General features: G+C 35.9%; 1 protein-coding gene across 3 annotated transcripts in view; it reads left to right on the forward strand.

The window, feature by feature from the left end:
- Window positions 1–24,142, forward strand: part of LOC129453284 (macrophage mannose receptor 1) — a 218,648-nt gene that overhangs the window by 37,294 nt on the left and 157,212 nt on the right. The window contains exons 15-25 of one of the 3 annotated variants that reach the window (XM_073859581.1): window positions 204–268; window positions 1,949–2,049; window positions 2,524–2,663; window positions 5,863–5,965; window positions 15,667–15,848; window positions 15,984–16,025; window positions 16,290–16,395; window positions 19,399–19,631; window positions 20,765–20,930; window positions 21,796–21,828; window positions 21,985–22,265. The exons of the other annotated variants lie outside the window; for them this stretch is intronic. Of the exons in view, the coding sequence (XP_073715682.1) occupies window positions 204–268; window positions 1,949–2,049; window positions 2,524–2,663; window positions 5,863–5,965; window positions 15,667–15,848; window positions 15,984–16,025; window positions 16,290–16,395; window positions 19,399–19,631; window positions 20,765–20,930; window positions 21,796–21,812 (1,155 nt within the window). The 3' untranslated portion in view covers window positions 21,813–21,828; window positions 21,985–22,265. Of the gene's footprint in view, window positions 1–203; window positions 269–1,948; window positions 2,050–2,523; window positions 2,664–5,862; window positions 5,966–15,666; window positions 15,849–15,983; window positions 16,026–16,289; window positions 16,396–19,398; window positions 19,632–20,764; window positions 20,931–21,795; window positions 21,829–21,984; window positions 22,266–24,142 lie in introns of those variants that run through there. 3 annotated transcript variants of the gene reach the window in all.

Raw genomic sequence — 24,142 nt, forward strand, 5'->3', positions numbered from 1 at the left:
AACCTGTTTGGACCAGCTGGACTGTCTTGGTTTTAGTGTCTCCATAATTGGAGGCAGTTGAGTCAGAAAAAAGGCAATAACAGCTCATCCCTGATGCAAGAGTTTGAAGCAGCTGCCGAGATTGAAACAGTAGCTGAAGATGTGATTATAAAGTGTTTTCCACATAGACATGTGAGATGGACTATCTGATGGTTTGTTTATAGATATCTAGAGGATCAGAAAATCAGTACTACATCGGGTTGACTTTAGATTTGGACAGATCATTACGGTGAGTATGAAAGATTACAACACAGAATGGATACTTACTGTAACTAGGACCAAATAAGCCAACAGTCTGTTGTTTTAACAATAAAAATCTGGAAGCAGTGGTTGCCAGAAAACCTTTGAAAAAACAGGAAACATGTAAGCATCTTATACAGGAAACATGGTCGCTTGTGGAAAAGTTTTAGGCCCAGTACTACATATTTCAGGGTCAGTACAGTCAGTACAGGGACTTTAATTCTATATTTCAGAGCAAAGTTTTGAATATTTTAAAATTCTTAAGTGCAAATTGTATTAACTTATATACATGATATATGATCTATAAATCTGTTTGTACTTGACAAAATAAAATTCAGTTAACCATCATTTAGATAGTAAAGCAGACAACCACATTACGGAAAAGTGGCCCTTCCATAGTTTGGTCCCAATACTTGCATAGAGAAGGTGCACAGTATCATACACACAAATACGAAACACCATGAAAATGAAAGTTCAACATTAATTCATCAACATGAAATGTAACAAACCCCATTCACACAGCACTTTGGTCCCAGACAATTTCCGTAAAATTGGCAAAGAGGCTTCTCCGTGAACACAAACATGATGTCATACAAGAACATGTTTTGGTTTCTCAATGAACCATTTCTTTGATTTTTTTATAATCTGAAGAACCTTTTTTGAAACAGAAGAAGAAGGTTCTTTAAAAAACATTTAAACAGAAAAGGTACTTTAGTGGCATGGTGAAACATCTTTTTTTTTAAGAGTGTAGGGACAAACAAGATTACTTTGGTTTTGTTTTCATTGAGATTAAAAAGATGATGAGTCATCAGATTTTAAAAACGTCAGACTTTTACTTTCAAAAACTGTAGATTATCACATAATTTTAAAATAAAAAATGCCTATTCATGTAAAATGTTTATACAGTATACCAATTATTTTTTAATGTAGCATTGGGTTATTTTTCTGTTAAGTAAGTGTAACACAAAATTAAAGCCACTATTTCAAACTTTTTTTTTTAATTAACAAAAATTAGTTATTATGCAATAAAATATTCTAACCTTACCCTGATTCACAATGGCAATCTAATATAGTGATTTATAGGTTGGATCAGATTTTACAGAAAACTTTAATTGACATCAATGTACATAAGCATTAGTATGTAAGGTAACCTGCAAGTTTATGTTAAACAGAGATGGTGATGCAGAGGCAAAAGTTATGGAGTACCACTTTAATCAATGAAAAATGTAACACAAAACCCCATAATGTACATTACCAATGAGAAATATGAGAAATATGATTATTTAAATGTAAAAATATACTCAGGGAATTATGGGACATCCTTTAATGGTTTTCACCATTGTAAGCTGGTGGTTATTTTATCTGCAAAAAAAAAATATTAAAATATATTATCTTGTAAAATATATAGATTTTCAGATTTTTTTTTAATTCTTATCCATATTTTCTACTTTCAAAACCTGTTTACTTTCAATGTCATCTACATTTAACAAACTATCAGATTTTTACTTATGTCATTTTCTTTCTGAAAATCTTATAAATCTTATAAATATGCAAATATATTTATCAGTGTAGTTATTGTGCAACAGTGGTTTTCCATTGAGTTTGCAGGGCAGTGGGTTAGGTTCAGTTAATAAAGCTAAATTTTCTTGTTTTATTTGTCTGTTTGTAGTTCGGTGGACGGTTCACCTGTTGTTTACACTGCATGGCATCAAAATGAACCAAATTTTGCCAACAATGATGAGTACTGTGTGACCATGTACAAGGACATGGGTAAGAACTTCTGATAAGAGCTGGTTTTGTATAATGTCAAGAAACTACACATTTTAAATGCAGACAAACAACAAAATCCATGAATACAGAGGGGTTTCATATCTGCTATTGAAAACATTTACAGGTTTTATGATACGCTGTAAAACGCGATTTGTTGGTTCAACTTAGAAAAGTAAGTTATAAATATTAAAAGGCTTAAAAAATTATAACGTTTGTAAGTTGAATCAACTTTTTCCCAATGTATAGGCTAATATTAACCTAAAAAGTTATTTTGTTAATTGGTTATCTTATTTCAAATTGAATATGTATAAAGTAATATTAACTACTATTTCAAGTTAGCTACTGTATTAAAATGAGTTCAATTTGATATTTTTTATAATTCTGAAGCTTGCTATAGCAATATAAATATGCTGTAAATGTCTTTGTTTTAGAGGTGCACATGATCTGGTTAATAACATGTATATGTTTCTGTAGGATTCTGGAATGATGCTAATTGTGGTTATTCGTTTCCCTCGATCTGTAAAAGAAGTGCTGATTTTGTCAACACCACCATGTCTCCAACCACTGCACCAACGGGCGGCTGTGCTCCTCAATGGACTCTGTTCAGAGGAAAAGTAAGAAGCATTACTGTCCAAACACATCAAAACCACAGAGAATCTGGACCAACAAAACGATGTGAAAATTAACTCCGTATAAGGCCGTGGTTCTTAAAGAAATGTATATTATAAAATGTCACAAAACTGGGGGGCCCCTGGCACCATCTTGTGCCCTCAGTTTGGGAACCACTGAAGTTAGGAGTTACATTGGTATTATAGATTATTCAAAATACGAAGGCAAATGTTATGGTGTGTCCCTTTAATCAATGTAATTAAAGCTGTTCGCTACAGTAGCTTGAAAACATTTTTTACACAGCAGCGTTTGTCAAGTATACAATGACAATGACATTTTCTAGAATGGTGAATTCTAGAAACAAACATTAAAGCTGCATGCACACTGCCAGTGACGACAGAGTGACACAATCTCATTCATTGCGGTGAAAGCTTGTCGACTTCTAGCGATACAAGCCTCAGTGACAGGAAGTGGGCGTGTCTAGTTACAAAGTTAAGAAAATATCAACTTTATGCAAATGATCAGGTCCGGATTAACACAGTGTAGTGCCCTAGGGCAGTGGTTCTCAAACTGGGGGTCCCCGTTTTATGACATTTTATAAAATACATTCATTTATCATGAATTCTGTGTAATTAAACCTGAAAAAATAAGCCTACTAACCAACAGCACTACTTTGTATAATTTAATATGTTTTGCTTAATTAAAATGTTACATTTTAGAACTGTTTTGTCATAAATTTTCTTTGGGGGGGCCGCAAAAGAATGCCCCGTACACAAGGGGGGCCGCATGCGGAAAAAGTTTGGGAACCACTGCCCTAGGGTGACCACATTTTAAATGCCCCCCCTCCAAAAAAAAAAAAAGATGGTGACATAAAACCAAGGCTTTGTAAAGGTTCACGAAACGAAAAAACAAAAACCAGAAACTTTTGATGTTTTGCAAGGACCAGAAACTTAAAAATATATATGTTCCGGAACAGAAATGTTTAATTAAAATAATGGTAACCGTTTAACACTCTGCCGTCGACTGTGGAGCGGGCCTTTCAGAAACACGTCAGAAAAATTAACTGTAACTTAATGAATTCTTACTTGTCATAGAAACAAAAGCTAAATGTCTACATAATGTTTGGAATGTCTGCTTTTAAATGATGTAAGTGAGATCAAAAACATATATTGTTATTCGGTGTAAACTGTATGAGAAGGAGGAGAGGTACCGTCTTTCTCCTGTTACCTGTTTAACTGTAATGAGAAGAGATCGTCACACCCCCGCACCATTGAAGTGAATGAGCAGAGATATCCATATGCATAACTTGTGCCTCCTGCAGTCAATGGATACACAATCCAGCCTCTCCATTCATTGTTATACTGAGTTGTTTCATCCGAGTGCGCCAAACATGACTTCTAAATCCTTATTTACTTGCGTATATGTGACAGTATCTCCAGACGCGAGTTGTTCTTTGTCCTTCCGTCAAACAGTACAGACAACGGGCACGCACATACACAAACACACGAGTCAGGAAATTCAATGCGCTTTTTGGTATTCTTATAAAATACGCGATTGCAAACAGTACAATCCTTATTTACTTGCGTCTAAGTGTATATCTCCGCACAGCAAGTTTATTAAACACAGGATCACTTGCATGTGCACACATACTGCTTTCATGATCAACACGTGAGGGAGTAATGGCGGCAGCTGTAAACAAACATTGATAAGTTTATCTTGTCCCTTGTTGTGTTTCTACTATAAGAATTACAAAAATACAAATAAGAGTTCAGACAATTATAGGCAGTTCTTCTTTTGAGCTTTTTACTGCACAAAAGTAAACCTCTCGCTGGCCAATCAAACACTAACCCTGTGTGTTCATTTTTACGATTGGCCAAACAGTACCTTTACTATGAAAATATTTAAATATATATGTATATAATGTGTGTGTATGTGTGTGTGTGTGTATTTACATTCTATTGGAAATTTTTGTTATAAATTCCCAAGTAAACCTTCAAATCATGGTTTTACCACAGAGAAAGTTACATTCCTGTTGAACATTCCTAAAAGGCTAATTATGTGGCTCATTATGCAACTCTTTTGTTTCTCAGCTGTCAATCACTGATTATTCAGGAGCTTTCCTGCCTCCACGCATACGGCCTTTCCCAAGCAAAAGTGTTTTAGAAATTGTAAATCAATATATTGTTTTATGTGAATAAGCAGGGCAAATGATTTTCACATCAATTTGAAGAAAAAAACTCTAGACTACTAGATCCTGTGTTGAAAAGTCTTGAGAAAACATGTTTAGAATGAGTTGTGTGGACTTATATCAGTGACTAAAAAAATTTTGCTTTTTCAAAAACCAAGCATAAACATTTTTCTCTCAAAAATACAAACAAGTACATACATATTGCTCATATAACATTGTAGCTCAATTTGTGCTTAAAACAGTGTTATGAGACTTTTGCCATTAATATGTTTTTAAGCAAATGAAAAAGCACAAATGTCAGTGCATGTCAAAACCTCCCCAAGGCCCTAAAAACCCCTTAGACCTCAGAGGGTTAATAATGTTATTTTTCGTTCTTTGACAAGATTTCTGTGCAAATGAGAAGCTTGCCACCAGCAAGTAGCCTACTCAAGCCCAACTCCAATCAAACGTGATTATCCCTATGAACTTCAAAGATCAGATCTCTTGATGTGTCTAAACTTGAGAGTTGCGCTACTGTGTCTCATACTGTAGTCCATTAAAATACACTTGGCGAATAAAGCACTAAAAAAACAACTTCTCATCAATACACATCATTATCATTAATCTAAAACAGTAAAGTTTGCACAGTTCTGTTAAATGTTGTTTTAGCCCTGGCTGGAGGCAAACATGGCCACGCAGTTGTGCATCATCTTTAAAAAGACAACACACAGCGACAAAGACCCTGGCGGTGTGCATGCAGCTTTTGTGTTCATTTGTTACAGAAATGTGTGTGTGTGTGTTGCACCAGTAAACATATGATTGTTCGAACAAATATTTATGCCAAAACAAAATGCGTTGGGCCCCGCTCACCCCTATATCCTCCAGCATGTTCATTTATTTAATATTTTCTGTAAATTGATTTTTAACTGCCAATAAGAGCAATTTGTCAAACACATCAAATGTTAATTTCTCTGTGAGTTCCTTTTTAGCATAAGCTACACACTTTATTTATTCTAAGCATTTGTATTTCCAAATAGTGTTACAGGTTGTTTTATCATAAGATGTGGTGGCATAGAGCACGAGATCACTGCATTTCTCAGGGAGGCAATCTGGTGTCCATTCAGAGTTCCACAGAGCAATGTGAGTATGACACTAATGCTGTTATCTATTATTTACACCTGAATTTATTTTATTTAGATAAGAAATGAAATCTGTTGGTTTTATTGGCAGCGTCTGAAAGGTTGGGCAGTTGACTTGTTGCCTAGCTGCCTCATAAGGCACTGACTTCAGCGTCATGACTCTGAGAAACTCATCCGGACAGCTTCATATGCAGTGTAGGGCTGTCAATCTTCCTCTATTATCCCATTCGAATTTCATTCATTATTTTTTTTTAATATTTGATTTATAATCGATTATTTAATGCTCAAATCTGACTTATTAATATTTACTATACCTATCTACACACGTTGTAAAAACGGGCTTATGCATTGCCAATGCCACTATGAGCTCGTATAGTTGACTAACATGTTTTAAATTATGTCCACTAGAAGACATTGCAGTATTACTAATAAACATGTCATTATTTAATAACAGGCGATAGCTTTCTTGCTAATTAATGATTAAGCTTAGACACAAAATTAACCTCTCGGCACGCACTAGCTCGTGGACGGAAAGACGTCAGTTTTTTTGAATGCTGCTAACAATATATATATATATATATATATATATATATATATATATATATATATATATATATATATATATATATATATATATATATATATATATATATATATATATATATATATATATATATATATATAGCCTACTGTGTACAAACAACAATAATAATAACATTGCTATACATCGTTTAAAAGGTCTAAGGGTTTAGCATCAGTGTATGGTGTCCGTTTTGAGATACAATTGCTCTAGCATCATAGATATAGAATTTTGTTACAGAAGTCCAGATGACAACATGCATAAAATAAGCTGACTCCTTACCTTTGTGCTGGTATAAGGAACACGAATCGAATCCAGTCTGTTTCAGTTGTGTGAATAACTCATAAAAACTCTCCAACAAAGTACATCCAATGACCATTTTTGTCCACAAATGCGTATAATCCGTGAAATATAATATATTGTCCATTGTTTACATCAGATTTCACATGCACGTCTTGTAATAGATTATATATACAATCTGAGGACTATTTACATCGTAACACTTGTATATGAGATTACACTCGTGTTCAAAACCAGCGGTCAAACTTGTTTGTAAAAGTAGGCGGGAGTATAATACATAATATCCAAACAGCGCTGTCAAATATTGTGACGTCATCTGACTCACGCGTGTAGCCAATTAGATAACGAATTCAACAATCTTTGTGTGAAGCTTTATTTCCTGGTGTGGATACGGCATTTTATACGCTTATAAAAGGATAAACAATAAAAAGAACGAACTTGTATGCATGTAAACAAAAGACTTTTATTTTGTGGCTGACTGGCACTTAGAAAAGGCACTAGTCTTACAAAAACACATTTTTGGGTGTATTGACTTCAAACGTGAAATATAACTTTAGACTTGTGGCTTTGGAATCATTGCATTTCTAGGTTTCACACAAATATTTATCATTAAGATTTTTAGTATTAAAAAAGATGTTATGCAAAAAAAAAATTATTACAATGTACTTCAGCCTCTCTAACTTTTTTCTTACACACAGCACACACATCCCCTGGCCTCCAATTTCACTATTCTTTTTTCATTTAAACACACCTTAGAGGAAGTGTGATCTTGAACAAGTATTTTGTCACTGGTCGAAAAGACAAACTTATCCAAACAAATTAGCATTAAAGACATTCCCAAAACGGTCGTCCCGACTGAGAGCGGTTTTCTCCTGACACTGTCCTCTTCACCTTGGCTGCTCCGTTCTCGTCTTCCTCATAACCTTCCTCCGCAATCGCTATCAGCTCCGCTTTCTCTTTCTCACGTACCTCCTGCTGCTGGTCTTGTTTCAAATGAATTAGCCGATGGAAATGCGGGTCGAGGTAGCTAGCGGTATTTAACAGCATAAATGTGTTAGATAGTGAAAACATAAAAAAAAATTATGTTTCTATTTTTTTTAAATCCCATTCGAATAGTAGTTTTAACATTCGATTAGTATTATTTTTTTTTTAATATTCGAATTATATTCGATTACTGAAATTCGTTTTAACAGCCCTAGTGCAGTGTAATGTAATTCTGATTAAAATATAAACAAAGAGCATCCATATTTGAAAACTACAATACTTATTTCACACCATGCAATTCATGGTGTAAAAAGTAAAAATATAACTAGATTTACACCACATCTGTGCCCCAGCTGCATGCTTAGCCGCCATTTTTTTTTTCAAACTTAACTTGACGGATCACATTCCCCGTGCATGCCCACTCATGGAAGTAAAGCAAACATTCGGACGTGCCTTGATCCCTTCGAAAGTTGCACCCGAAGGCAGTATTTTAGAGATTTCGGACGCAGCCAATAGCTGTGTCCCAATTCAAGGGCTGCAACCTTATGAGCATTCGACCTTAAAAGGTGAGCACTCGGTCTTTCAAGGTGGAAGCCTCAGAAGTTCGCGAAGAGAACTGAAATGAGACGGTCTAACCTTCGGAGGACCCATAATTAGCGTCACCTGCTGCACGCGCCCACCTGCACGTTTCTGACTTATTAAATTAAATATGACATCAGAAAAATTATTAATTTATTTTAGAAATATGACACGTTGATGTATATTAAACTATTCAACAGTATACCAAATTAATCAACCATATAAATATACGCAACATAAAAAGAATATTATAAACACAAAAACATAACTTATAATACTAAAACAGTCACAAGAAAAAAAAATTCTGATAAATACACTTTTATTTAATAAAGGTTTTAATTGTTTATTTTAGAATATCCACCCATTATATGCAGCCGTTGCAGACGCGCAAAGACTCTTGGGATATCCTCGGCTGTTAAGGATCCATTCGTTCTATCCTTAACAGCGTGGAGAAATGAGGACTCATTTTGAGGCTTCATTCTAAGCATCCTTTGAAATGGGACGGCCTTACTGGCCTTAAGTCGCGCTGCTGTGATGCAATCGGTCTTAAAATACGTCCTTAGAAGGTCGCAGCCTTTGAATTGGGACACAGCTATCGTGTCCTGGGGAGCAGTGTTTTAGCACTCGCATGTACTTTCTAGGAAAACATTTTGCAATAAAAGAAATGAAACACTGGCAACTACTTTTAGCATAACGTATTATAACATCAAAACATCACTAGCTGTAATATAGCTGTCCAAAACATGAGATAAGATGATGGATCAATCAATGCAGATATCAGATTTAAATAACACATAAAAGAACACAATCCAAAGTGATGGAAGGGCCCTCGCACACATGACACCGCCACGCTGTGGCATAAGAATTAAAGGGAACAGTAGTAAATAGGCATTTAAGCATGTAAACATAGGTGAACCATTTAAAAGTGTAGTATAATGTGCCACATTTCCTGTTGCTAATTACAAATTACAGCGAGGTAGCATCGTGTAAGATAGCATGAGAGAGAGAGAGAGAGAGAGTGAGCGAGTGTGTGTGAGTATGAGTGACTACATGTAAATATTGGCACGTAGATGTGTTCAATCCAGGACTCTTATCAATCATGTGAAGTTTGGGACAAATCCGACATTGCATTATCATTGTAAACATGTTACTTCCTGTTACCAGCTGGTGGCGCTATGACCATAACTGACTATTGGCATCATAAGTGACTATCAGTGATGGGAGTAACGCGTTACAAAGTAACTGTAACTGTAACTCCACTACTTTTAGCAGTAACGAGCATGTAACAAAGTATTTTTTTTAAATCAAGTAACGCAATTACAATTACTGAGATTTAAATGAGTTCGTTACTCGCGTTACTCTATTTTGTAAAAAATAGACAACATATCTGATGTCGCAGGACCGTAGTTGGCGGCGCAATGCTTAATTACACTTCATCATAGCTGACAGTGCATATAGAATGAACATGAAAAATCTAAACGGGACAACATACCTTTGTTTAAAAATTGTGCGCAAGTCATAATCCATCCGTTCTCATGTTTGTAAATTATCTTCACCAAGCAATCGCAGTATGACATCAACTTGCATTTGTAGTCCACAAAGGTAATAAATCTAAGAAATGTTCATATATTCTTAGATGTTTACATCGGCTTCATGGAAGAGAACGATCTGCGATTGTTGTTTCCACTAAAAAATTCACATTGCGCTGTACACCCGTGTTAAAACTCCATAGTATGTGTGAGCTCGCTTTTAGTTTTAGTTTCAGTCTCTCCGTATCCGAACAAACAATCCACTCGCTCTGTGTCCGTCTGACAAAACAATCCACTCGCTCTGTGTCCGTCCGACAAAACAATCCACGTAGCCTACTCCGTTTTCTGATTAAATATCTTCCTTTAATCCTGTGTATCATTTAAATCCAACAGAAAACAAACAATATATGACCAAAGACCGCAGTCCCTGTGTTCCAATGCAAGGGCTGCACCCTACTAAGCATGCGATAAAAGGTGAACACTCGGCCTTTCAAGACGCTCAGAAGTTTGTGAAGATAACTGAAATGAGACGGTCTAACTTTCGGAGGACCCATAATTTGCCTCATCTGCTGCACGCGCATCGCGCCTGTCAGCAGGACACAGCGGAGACGTTTCTAACTTATTAAAATAAATATGAAATCAGAAAAATTATAATTTATTTTAGAAAATATGACATGTTGACACAATTGTCTCCAAATTTTTAAAGAGACACTACACAATTTTAACACATTTTATATTTTTGTAAACATGCAGAATATTTGTCTAAATGGTCTAAATGATATAAATAAATAAACTAAGTTTACATATTAAGATAATTTCTAACAAAAATATTCAAAGGTTGAATCTAAAGCAAAATAGGCTCCTACAGTATGTGATATATTAGAGTCTTACGTGTAAAATAGCCCATCCATATCATTTTACTGTTTGACTGTTCAGTACTGTTCATATTTACATTTAAAAAGCAGACATAAAAGTAACTTAAAAGTTACTTTTCTAAGTAACTAATTACTTTTGATATACAGTAACTGGTACAGTAATTCAGTTACTTTTAAAAGAAGTAACTAGTAACTGTAACTAATTACAAATTTTCAGTAACTTGCCCAACACTGGTGACTATTGACATGTAGATGTGTTCAGTCCAGGACTATATTAATCATGTGAAGTTTGGGACAGATAAGACATTGCATAATCATTGTAAACATGTCACTTCCTGTTGCCAGCTGGTGGCGCTATAACCATAAGTGACTATTGACATGTAGATGTGTTCAGTCCAGGACTCTTATTAATCATGTGAAGTTAGGGAAAGATCGGACATTGCATAATCAGTGTTAACATGTCACTTCCTGTTGCCAGCTGGTGGCGCTATAACCATAAGTGACTATTGACATGTAGATGTGTTCAGTCCAGGACTCTTATTAATCATGTGAAGTTAGGGAAAGATCGGACATTGCATAATCAGTGTTAACATGTCACTTCCTGTTGGCAGCTGGTGGCGCTATAACCATAAGTGACTATTGACATGTAGATGTGTTCAGTCCAGGACTCTTATTAAACATGTGAAGTTAGGGAAAGATCGGACATTGCATAATCAGTGTTAACATGTCACTTCCTGTTGCCAGCTGGTGGCGCTATAACCATAAGTGACTATTGACATGTAGATGTGTTCAGTCCAGGACTCTTATTAATCATGTGAAGTTAGGGAAAGATCGGACATTGCATAATCAGTGTTAACATGTCACTTCCTGTTGCCAGCTGGTGGCACTATAACCATAAGTGACTATTGACATGTAGATGTGTTCACTCCAGGACTCTTATTAATCATGTGAAGTTTGGGACAGATCAGACACTGTATGCCTGAGTTCCAGCAACCTGTTTCATAGCGAAACATCAAACTTTGGGTGGCCGAAACAGACACAAATTTTAATATAGAATCAAATCCTTCGCAATTTAGCATCACAAAGGCCTTAAGATGAGACTCGCCAAATATGATGATGATCCGACGAAAACTGTAGGAGGAGTTAGTTAAAGTATGACTGCTGGAAATGAGAAAAACTGAGCCAAAATCTGAGAAATAATTCAAAATAGCTGACTTCCTGTTTGGTGTAGGGCGTTGCTCCAAGAGACTTTTTTGTAGGGCTTGTAATAATACATGAGCATACCGAAATTCGTACATGTAAGTTAAACACAGTCCAAGGGCTGCTTCATTGAATATTTGAAAGTGGCGCTAAAACATGTTCCTTCAGGTTGCCAGCTGGTGGTGCTATGGCTATAAATGAAAATTGTTATGTAGATGTGTTCAGGTCAGGACTCTTAGCAATCATGTGAAATTTGGGACAGATCGGACATTGTATGCATGAATTCCAGCAACTTCCTATTTCATTGGAAAACATCAAACTTTGTCGGGCCAGAACCGACACAAATTTTTACGTAGAGTCAAATCCTTCGCAATTTAGCATCACAAAGGCCTTAAGACAGGGGTGTCAAACTCAAGGCCCGCGGGCCAAATCCGTCCCGCCCCCTCATTTCATCTGGCCCGCGAGAGTTAACAAATTATGTTAATTATGTGGCCCGCGAGAGTTTACAGATTATTTTATTGTTATTATAAGTTTTATTTTTTGCAGGTTGTTTCCAACATTTACTTTTTTTGCAGCCACCAAAACTAATTTTTGTCCCGCCAAAGTCTTTTTGATGTTGATAATGTTGATGATTACATGAGAAAGAACGTGCAGTGCCCCGCACGCGCGCACTACTAGAGTGCGTGTCTGAATGCGAACGCTGCAGCCTCCGGAGGGCACATTTCCAGGCTGCATACGTCATCAAGACTGTCTTGTTTCAGGATATTAACAATTATAAAGTTAAATATTATTCTTTGTTTATAGTAAATAGTTGTAATATTCGTATGACTTGCGAATGTAATGGTCAGTTAACTTATATAATCCAGGCTTGATGACGCTGCCTATGCGACCTCCGCATATGGAAACGGACAGTATCTGCTCGTGCTTTCTCTCCCTCTCTCGCGCACGCACACGCGGATCCAGCGAGGAAATGTTTACCGTCTCGTGTACAGAAATGTTTCGCGATGTCCAGCTGGGATTAGTTTACACAGCGTCTACTCCCGCTAAATACGCGAACTAATGACTCATCTGACTCATTAATAACTATTGAAACTATTGATCTGTAGCCTACAACACTTAACTCATGAGACGTCAGTCAATCAGACACTCAAAGCCAGGTAAAAATCACAGCTTTTTTGTAAAGAGGGCAATAAATGACAAGCCAGAGTATATTTGTCTAATAAATGCATATTGTGGTGGAGATTTTAAAACAGATTAGTATTTTAAAATGCCTCTCATTTTCTTACCTGCACAGTGAAGGATAACAGAACATTTTGAGTGTACTCACACACAACATGTGTTTTTGTCACCACAATTATTTTAAAAATAATCTGTAGAATAGTTGTACTCTATACACTTTGTCATTATTTGCCTGGGCTTCTACTTTCAAAGCTAGGTATTAATTGAGTTATTAACAAAACCAATAGTAAGCAAATGCAGAGAAAATTATGCAATGTACAGTAATAAAAGAGTTGATACAATAATACAGTCCTTCAAATACACCCAGCCCTTTGATAATAACCGTAATGCTGATGTGGCCCGCGATGAAATTGAGTTTGACACCCCTGCCTTAAGATGACACTCACCAAATATGAAGATGATCCGACGAAAACTGTAGGAGGAGTTAGTTAAAGTATGACGCCTGGAAATGACAAAAACTGCGCCCAAATCACAAAAATAACTCCGAATAGCTGACTTCCTGTTTGGTTTACGGCTTCGCTCCAAGATACTTTTTTGTAGGTCTTGTCATGCTACAGAAGCGTACCGAATTTCGTAATTGTACGTCAAACACAGTCCGAGGGCTGCTTCGTTGAAAATTTGTAGGTGGCGCTATAGAGCCATTTTCCCACGCCTAATTCTAAAGCCTACACCACATGTAAATTTTCATCACTCTTGACATCTGTGCAAAATTTCATGAGTTTTCGAGTATGTTTAGGCCCTCTAAAGTCCCGCTGAAGTCGGAGAAGAAAAAGAAAAAATAATAATAATAACTCCTTGAAGAACAATAGGGTCCTCACACCCCGGTGTGCTCTGGCCCTAACTAGTTATGGACGCTTTCAAAACACTGCTTTGTGAATCCGCTACTCTTTTGTTTTGAATCTTTGGTTTGAAGCGTGTATTAAACTGGATTTAACTCCGATGAGTGCCACACGGTAGTGTTGACCTCAAAGTGAACCCATGAATCCGGGTTTGGGTTTTATTAAAAATGAAATGTGCCAGTTGTGTTTGTACAGGTCTCTAATCAGTGCTCTCTTCAGGAAGCTTTTTTATTTAACCTTTATTTTACCAGATGAATCTCGTTGAGATGTAAAACCTCTTTTTCAAGAGAGACCTGGCCAACATGGCAGCATAATTACAGAACAAAGTTACAACAATACACATACAAAACAAAATAAAATACGCACACAGCAAATACTAGCCAAAATCCTCATAAATATATAAACAGTTAACATTGGACTACTTAAAAAATACAAGTTAATTGTACAATATGTTTAAACAACAAATTAATTTAAAAACACTGACAACTGTTTATGGCATCATTTTCAAAAACTTGCAAATGTCGTTTAAAATCATCAAGAGAAATCAATGTTTGTAATTGCAAATCAGACTGTAATATATTCCAAGTGGCTGGGGCTGCGTAACTAAAAGCCTTTTTTCCCAGCTCTGTACGGACCATTGGAACAGATAATAAATACAAATTACTGGAGCGTAAATTATAAGAGCTGATATTACATGTCATATAAGAACAAAGATACGACGGTAGCATATTCAACAAAGACTTATAAATAAAAGTAAGCCAATGTATATGCCTCCTCACTGACAATGCAGGCCAGTTTGTCAATTTGTACAAAGTACAATGATGTGTTATTGCCTTACATCCTGTCACAAATCTCAAGGCACTATGGTAAACAGTATCCAACAAGGACAAACTACGATCAGACGCCATTCTGTATAACAAATCACCATAATCAAGTGCAGTGAGAAAGGTAGCTGCAATCAATCTCCTCCTGGTTTTCCAAGAGAAACAGGCTTTATTTCTGAAATAAAAAACTATTTTTAACTTGAGCTTTCGTACCAGTCTATCAATGTGCGTCTTAAAAGAGAGCTGATCGTCAATTAATATACCCAGATATTTATACAATTTAACTTGTTCGATTGGCTCACCATGAATAGTAATAATACTTGGTAGATTATCCAAGGATTTTTTAGATTTTGAAAAAAGCATAGTCTTAGTTTTATCAACATTCAACACTAACTTTAGCTGATACAGTTGTATCTGAACAAGGTTAAAAGCAAATTGCAGATGCGAAAAAGCTTGATGTAAAGTCGCAGCCTTACAGTAAATAATGGTATCATCCGCATAAAAATGGAAATTTGCCTTGGAGATGCCATCAGCCACATTATTAATAAAAATAGCAAATAGAATTGGACCCAAGACTGACCCTTGTGGTACACCGCAAGATACATTCACAGTTGCTGATTTGCAATTATCAAAATAAACACACTGAGTTCTTTCTGCCAAATAATTGGCAAACCAATCAACAGCATTGAAGAGCGCTTGAAGAGCGGTTTTGAATAAGACATATAAGATTTATACCTGAATATTTTCTTTTAGCATTTCTCACGACTATGATGCAGAGTTCGCCTCATGAAGTTTGGATCGGTTTAAATGACATCACCTGGGAGATGCAATTTGTGTGGACTGATGGTAAAGGTGTCAAATACACTAACTGGCTCGAAGATCAACCCGTAGAATCGCCAGAGATACGCCTATATAAAAGAGACATTTCTCCTGAGGTTAGTGCGAATAATAACTCTTTCTAATAAATAATTCAGTAATAATTCTCAGTTCAGTCAATTTGTAAAAACAAAGAGCCTTGTCATTTAAATAACAATATACTAAGATGCAGCTATTGCTCATCTGTGTTTCAGGATCTCCCTTTCGTCAGGATCAGGACCAGGCTTGTGAATCAGGTATCTTTCCAAAGCATTGACAGTAAAGCTGTTCAAACACTTGTTTTATTCATAGTAAACCCAGCAGACCACTTGCTTGTCAAACGTTGAAAGATGACTGATAAATGTGCTGAAAATCTTTTAACCGGTTCTCACACAGTCATTGTTGATGCTGTTTCTGGCTCTGTCATTTCTGCATGTCTCGCATTCATACCCCCATGTGTCCTTGTCATAGGATGTCTACTACTGTACAGTATGTATAAATCTGAAATCTTTCCCATGTAGGTCGATGACTGTGCTGTAATGGTAAAACGTCCAGAGAATTTCACTGGTATGTGGAAAGTTGAAGACTGTGAAACTAACAGAGGATTCATCTGCAAGAGGAACGCAGGTTAGATGAAGAAAAGACATCATTGCGTAAACTGAAACTAAATCCAATCAATTGTAGAAAACACATGAGTTTATAGGTGACTTGTTGATCTCTTACTGTAGATAATCTGTTTGAGATTTTGGTAACATTTTTTATGAAGCCCATGCTTATAATGAATTAAAACACCCTTTATAATTATTACAGGCAGTTCTATAAATATATTGATAAAGACACAACAACACGTTTACTCCATTATAAGTACAGAATTGTTAAATTTATTATATGTTTATTATTACTTAAAAGTGATGCATTTGCATGCTCATAATCCACTATGCATTGCTTTAAGTAATAACTACTCTGTCGTATACTTCCATGAGGGTATTTATAAAGGTGCAGCTTGCATTGCTAAAATGTTATTATATAATAGTTACTACTTAATTAATCATGCAAATTTACTTCTACATTATTTCAATTAACTTATTTGATTTATATTGTTATAACCATGTTATAAGTTACTTATTATTAGTCATAATACTGTTATTAACCTATATAAATGCATCATTGATGGCTGTACTGCCCTACAAAGCGAAAGCGCAGTAACTACGCATTTGGTCAAAATTGAGTTAAGGGTTAAAATGGGCTTTGTGAGATCTGTTGTGTCTTGTGACAAAGTCTCCTGGTTAAATTTTGTCCCATTTCAGAGAAATGTGTGTGCCAAAATTGCAGTAACATGTTTGACTGGCTGGTGTAAAAAACTTTAAAGCCATTTTTCTCAGTTTCAGTGTTTGCGTAGATACTGCACTTAGCCTTTGGAGGGCAGTATAAGTAAAGTGATATCAAATGTTATTTATTATTCATTTTCAATAGTTTATCTGCAAATTTTAAAATGATGCCGATAATAAAGTAATGAAAAAAAATCCTTTACAAACAGATTTGATTTGCATGCTAGTAAAAACAGCAACATATTTTTTAAGTATTACATCAAACCACAATATGCAATATGCTGACTGAGGAGATTCAAAAAGAAGTCAAAATTCCCATTCATGACCTGTAATGCAAACATTGGCCACTAACTGTTTAACTAGTATGTAAATCGCAACTGTTTGTATAGGATTTTTGTTTTTTTCATTACTTTATTATAGGCATTATTTTTACATTTGGAATATTGAAAATAGATCATGAATAACATATTCATGATTTCATGACTCATAGTAATTAACTCACAGCATGGCTTTTTTAGATAACATCTTTTTACATCATTGAAAGAAGGAAGTGCAACACTGAAATCTGTATTTCTGTCTCAGCGGCAACTGAGGAAACAATGCACGACCATTCAAAAACATGACTGGGGTTCTGACTATACAAAGCTTAATGCAAATGGGTGAAGTGTCCCTTTAAAGGCATCAATAATCCATTAATAGAGGTTAATAACTGCTTTATGACTCATAATAAGTAACTTATTTGAAATAGATCTGCATGATTAATTAAGTAGTATCTATAATATAATAACATTTTAACAATGCAGGCTGCACCTTTATAAATCCTCTCATGGAAGTATACGACCGAGTAGTTATTATTTAAATCAGTGTATAGTGGATTATAAGCATGCGCATTGAAATGCAAATGATTCACTTATAAGCAGAGGTGGAAAGTAACGAATTACATTTACTCACGTTACTGTAATTGAGTAGTTTTTTTTTTGTGTACTTTTACTTTTTTGAGTAGTTTTTAAAATCTGTACTTTTACTTTTACTTAAGTATGTTTTGTTTAAAGTATTGTACTTCGCTACATTTTAAATCATATCCGTTACTGAGTAAAAAAAAATTGAAAAAAAAAATGCAAGGTGATAAAGACGTGCCATGGATGATTGATTGATGGGCGGGGGAACGCGCAAAACGAACCATGGAGACGGACGAGACAATAAAGGTCTTAGACATCAGGTACCCAGGTCAGGGAAGCTAGAAGACAATAAACGTGTCAAGTATATAGCCATGGCACTCATCTCATTATATGCTCATTTAAACTATAGTTTAATAAAATAATGTATGTTACCAGCAATACATCAATTAAAACCTTACTATAGTGATTGTATTTACTAGCAGCTGACCTCATATTATGTTTGCTTCAAAAGTGCATAACTCACCTGTAAAAATCATTAAACAATTCCATACATGTTTCTTAGTATAAAAAAGCTTTTGGTTTTATTAACTTTTTGTTATTGCACTTTAATTGTAAAAATGTTCCTACAACTAGTTTGAGATTTATATTCCCTTGTCGTTTTTGAACTATACTAGAATCCCCCACCTCTCCCCACTGTAAAAAAAATAACTTTTACTTTGAGTAAAGTTAAAATGACTTACTTTTTACTTTTACTTGAGTAGATTTTTCAACCCAGTCTCACCCCATGGCGTCAGTGTTTGACGACACTTGGCCATGCGTCGGTGTGTTGCGCGGAGGGTATACCTTTCGCGTAGTTTTTTGACGAACTGGGGACTTCAATACTATTAAGTCCGTTGCATTCTCTTTCCTATTTTCTTACCATTTTCGCGTCGGTTTAGGGTTAGATTTACATAAAGACATCCCTACCCAAACCTAACCCCAACGGCAGGTGACAACTGTTTAATTTCGCGTACCTAATAGTATTGAAGTCCCCAGTTCATCAAAAAATGATGCGAAAGGTATACCCTCCGCGTCAACATATTGACGCATGGTCAAGTGTCGTCAAATATTGACGCCATGGGGTGAGACTGTGTTGGATTTTTAGACCAGAAACTTTACTGTTACTTAAGTAAAATATTATTAAAGTAACTTTACTTTTACTTGAGTACAATATTTTATTACCTTTCCACCTCTGCTTATAAGTAATAATAAAGTTATTATAAATGTAACTATACTGTTCTTATAATGGGGTATTCGTGTTGTTGTGTCTTTATCAATATTTTTATAGAATAGTAATAACTGCCTGTAATAATTATAAGAATGGGCTTCATAGAAAGTGTTACAGAGATTTCTTTGTGTTTTAGACCCTCAGCTGTCCCCTCCCGTGACCACAGCAGTACCACAGAAATACTTCAGTCTGGGCAATGATTTATATAAGGTCCAGCTGGAGAAGATGAGCTGGGATGAAGCGAGAAGACAGTGTAAAGCTGATGATGCTGATCTTGCGAGTGTACTGAACTCCATCAGTCAGGCGTACACCAGCCTACAAGTCGACAATCTCAAAGAACCTTTGTGGATCGGACTCAACAGTAACCTGGTAATAAATTCATCTCTCTTCACAATAAACACATTCATGTAATAAAATATACTGTATACACACTAGAGATGCGCGGATGGGCTATTATTTCATCCGCAACCGCATCACAAAACTCATCATCCGTCCACCATCCATCCGCACCAACGTTTCTGACCGGTTTTCAAAACCGCACCCGCCTGCCATCCGCTGACTGGGCGATGCAAGCCCAGCCGCGAGACTAGAAATCTCCGAATATCAGCAGTGAACTCAGTCTCCGATCGGCGCACATGGGACAAAAATAAATAAATAAAGAGCCTAAATTAAACTTACAAATTACATAGTCTGCACTGGTGTCATCCTGATTTACCACTTTGTAAAACTTATTCCAGGCAACCCTTTTCTGACCTTCTATTTCCTTAGTTTTTAATTCTCATTTTTTTGAGTTTGCCACGTACCTCCTTCACCGGCGTTGATAAGAGCTGTGTCAAAATACGTCTTCATTTCACGCTGTTAATGATAGAACGAATGGATCCTTAACAGCCGAGGCTTTCCCAAACAATTAAAACCTTTATTAAATAAAAGTGTATTTATTAGAAACCTTTTTGGTTACTGTTTTAGTATTATCAGTTATGTTTTGTGTTAATATTAGCCTATTCTGTTTGCGTATATTTCTAAGGTTGATTATTTGATATACTGTTGAATAGTTTAATCTACATCAATGTGTCATATTTTCTCAAATAAATTAATATTTTTCTGATACCATATTTATTTTAATAAGTCAGAAATGTCTCCGTTGTTTTCTGCTGACAGGCGCAGTGGGCGCTACTGGGGGCGTGTGCAGCAGGTGACGCAAATTATGGGTCCTCAGAAGGCTAGACCGTCTCATTTCAGTTCTCTTAGCGAACTGAGGCTGCCACCTTGAAAGACAGAGTGCTCACCTTTTAAAGTCACATGCTTAGAAGGACACAGCTAATAACAACCAGTCGATCCGCCACCCGCCCGAATTTAATTAAAATATAATTTTTCGTCACGTCATCCGCCCGACCCGCGGTTTATCCGCGGAGTCCGCGGCTGTAACCGCCAACCGCGCATCTCTAATACACACTGCAGAAATGATTTTACTAACATATGAGTGTGCTAATGTGCTTTTTCAGACAGATGGACGCTATCGCTGGGTGGATAACTGGCTTCTAAGCTACAGTAAATGGGCTACAGGAGAACCCAAAAACAATTTAGCTTGTGTTTATATTGACACGGATGGAGACTGGAAAACTGCAGCGTGTAACAACACATATTATTCCATCTGTAAACGATCAACAGGTATTTCATTATTATTATTATTATTAATATTATTTATGTGATCATTTACATCTCTGATTGGTGGATCTCTCCTGAGGATTGTATGCTAGTATAGAGCAGCATAGAGGACACTATGACAGTAGGTACTGAATTAGATTAATTATCTACTTATCGACCATTAAACAGTAGGTACTATATAGTATGAATATGGATAATATGAAAGAATTTGGACCTACTACATCCACCATGTTGATACACCACGTGACATTACACATGAGATTAAGCGAGGCAAACGTAAACGTATTTTTATTATAAACCCCTTCGAAGTGTCTGCAGCTGGCATGTATTTTGACAAGACGCGTGATGCACATGGTTCAATTGATGCACCAAACACATATTTTGACATGACGTGCCAAACACACGACGGGCTAAATACATGTTTTGAAGAGCTTCGCTTGAAAAAGAAGTCACAGGCGGCCACTGATGTTATATTTTGTTATTAGTGATGCCCTGAAATGAAACTTCTGGGCCAAACCCGTAAATTCTGGATGCATTTGGCCAAAAACCAAGACTGAAAAATGACTTGATTTTATTAATATTTGATATTTTATTTCATAAACCAATAAAATAATCAGAACATGCTTGCAGAGAATGATTTACCAAAACTAAGTTACTGTGTTGATCTTTTTCACATTTTCTAGGTTTATGGAAGCACTGGGGACCCAATTATAGCACTAAAACATGAAAAAAATACAGTGAAATGTCCCCTTTAATTTTAACTCATGAGGACATAAAAATATACCATAGCCACAAGATCATTTTTTTGAGGTAACAACAAACGTATCACCTACTGTATGTAAAATCTACATGTGTCTTTTTTTAACAGTTAGACCACCACCATAGAAGCCATCAGTCTCAGGTATGATGATGTTGAATATAAGCTGTGAAAAGTGTTTTTTTCTTTATATCTACACCTGTAGAAAAATTCCAACAAACACTGACAAGCCAAAGTACTTGTGTAAATCAATTTTTATTCTCCAGTGTTATCAGTAATATGTGTTTAATGTTATTGCAGATCCTCAGATAGATGAGACGTCTCATGGATCGACTGGCATCGCTGTAGGGTCGTGTTGGTCACTACACAAGATATTTTAAACATCCACATAAGATACACTGGCAATATAGACCACACAAAATGCACACTTAACATAAACAATACGCTTTTCTCTATATATAAATTCAGTACCCATTTATCTAGAGGGCATGCAAGATTTAAAGCAGTTGTATGTCAATCACATGATTGACAGCTTGAACAGATAACCATACAAAGACATAATAAAAATATATTCAATCTTTCTTTCCTCTCTTGATTTTTTTCATGAAAAGTTTTGAAAGATGTCAATAGTTCAGTATGTTGAGCGTTGTATATCTGGAACAAGAATCTGACTGTTTGTAGGGGAGACTGGGGCTGTTTGTCTCACGGGTTGGTTGTCACAATGATTATTCCATACATAATAAATGGCAATGTTGTACAATTTTGATATCAATTTGTTAGCCTTTAATAGCTTACTCATTTGCACTTGAAATTTTGCTGAGCTGACACAAAACATTGAGGTTAGGAGACATTTTTTATTTTTATGGGTCAGAGTAAATGTTCATGTTGGTGTTGTTTTTGTGTTGAGATCTTGTAGGATATTAGTCATTCAAAAACAAAACACTCATTAAAAAGCTAAAAGTAGTAGCTTTATTTTGAGTCATCTTTCTTTTAGCGATCAAGTTAAAGCCGTGTGGCAGCTAGCTTAGCATGTTTGTCAAGAAGTCAGTTGGGGATGGTTGTCACATAGCTTGCGGGGTTGGTTGTCACATAACAATGTTGGACATGTAGACCTTTTAAGTCTGTTTGCTGTTAAAATAAAATAAAGCATTAATTAAAGAGGTTTTAACACTAAAATTATTTCATTTTATTTCTCAACACAGTAGACAATAGGCTTTATGCCCAGCTGCACTACTTCCTGAACTTCAGCCAGCTTCTTGTTTCCTGTCTTCCATTATTGGACAAACTGATTAATCCAGGTGTGCCTGACCTCAATAGTCACAACAACAATAATCAGACACACCTGGATTAATCCGTTTGTCCAATAATGGCAGACAGGAAACAAGGAGCTGGCTGAAGTTCATAGTGCAGCTGGGCATAAAGCCTATTCAAGTAACTGATCACCCACTTTAATCCCATTGTTTAAACACAAGGGGCATTAATAACAACTATCATAGGGGTGGTATTCATATTAAAACTTATTTGCAGTTTCTAGCTTAAAAAAACTAAAAAATTACACATTATCTTTTCAGATCCCAATTTATCACTGAAATCCTATTGAATCACTATAGGGACAACCAACCCCGTGATGGGATTGGTTGTCACATTGTGTCAGAGTGTCTTTGATGGTTAATTACTTCCTGTTACAATACATTCTAAAAGTAAAAAGTATACACATTTAAAGCCAAGACTCCAAAGTTTCATTTCATGTAGGAATTACTGCTGAAAGATTTTTTGAAGATGAGCAATTCATGCATGAGTAAAAATTGTGACAACCAACCCCTGTCTCCCCTATCTTATAAAGCTCATTCTTGTTTGCTAAGTCACCATGAAGTTGCAATTGTCTTTTCTTTATCGTGTCATATGTAGAGGCTTCTGGATGAGAAGAAATGTGAGGTAGGATTTGGTTTTGTCCATCGAGAACTTTTTTAATTGATGGAAGTGGGGCCATTGTGCTTATGCAGAAACAAGTTTTCGATTGCCACACCCTCAGGCCATTCCTCGTGACAGGAGGTGAAGAGAGGTAGTTCGAGGATGGGAGGGGATTAGTGGTTTTGTTTTAAAATTATGAGTGCACGTGATTTTTTTTTAATAATGCAGCGCACAGATAATTAATTTATAAAAAACACATAAGGAAATGAAAGTGTGTAATTTAATTTGATAAATCCTAGTCAGCGGAATACTGTGTGTACGTGCATCTCCGCCTCTTCTTCCCCTCGAAACAATCATATATGTAGCATACAACACTTAGTTTTACTGGGCATAATGTTGTCTGCACACCATTTTAAAATGAATTTTCATCCATGCGACGTTACAAAAGGCAAGGAAAAAATTGTCGCAGTCCAATTGATACCTGTCATTTCCAAAAAAACGCTACTTTTCACAAAATTACAAAAACACTGTGTTTTAAACTCTGAGA

The sequence above is a fragment of the Misgurnus anguillicaudatus genome, chromosome 21 (genome assembly GCF_027580225.2).
Source record: "Misgurnus anguillicaudatus chromosome 21, ASM2758022v2, whole genome shotgun sequence".
In the NCBI taxonomy this organism is placed as follows: Eukaryota; Metazoa; Chordata; class Actinopteri; order Cypriniformes; family Cobitidae; genus Misgurnus; species Misgurnus anguillicaudatus.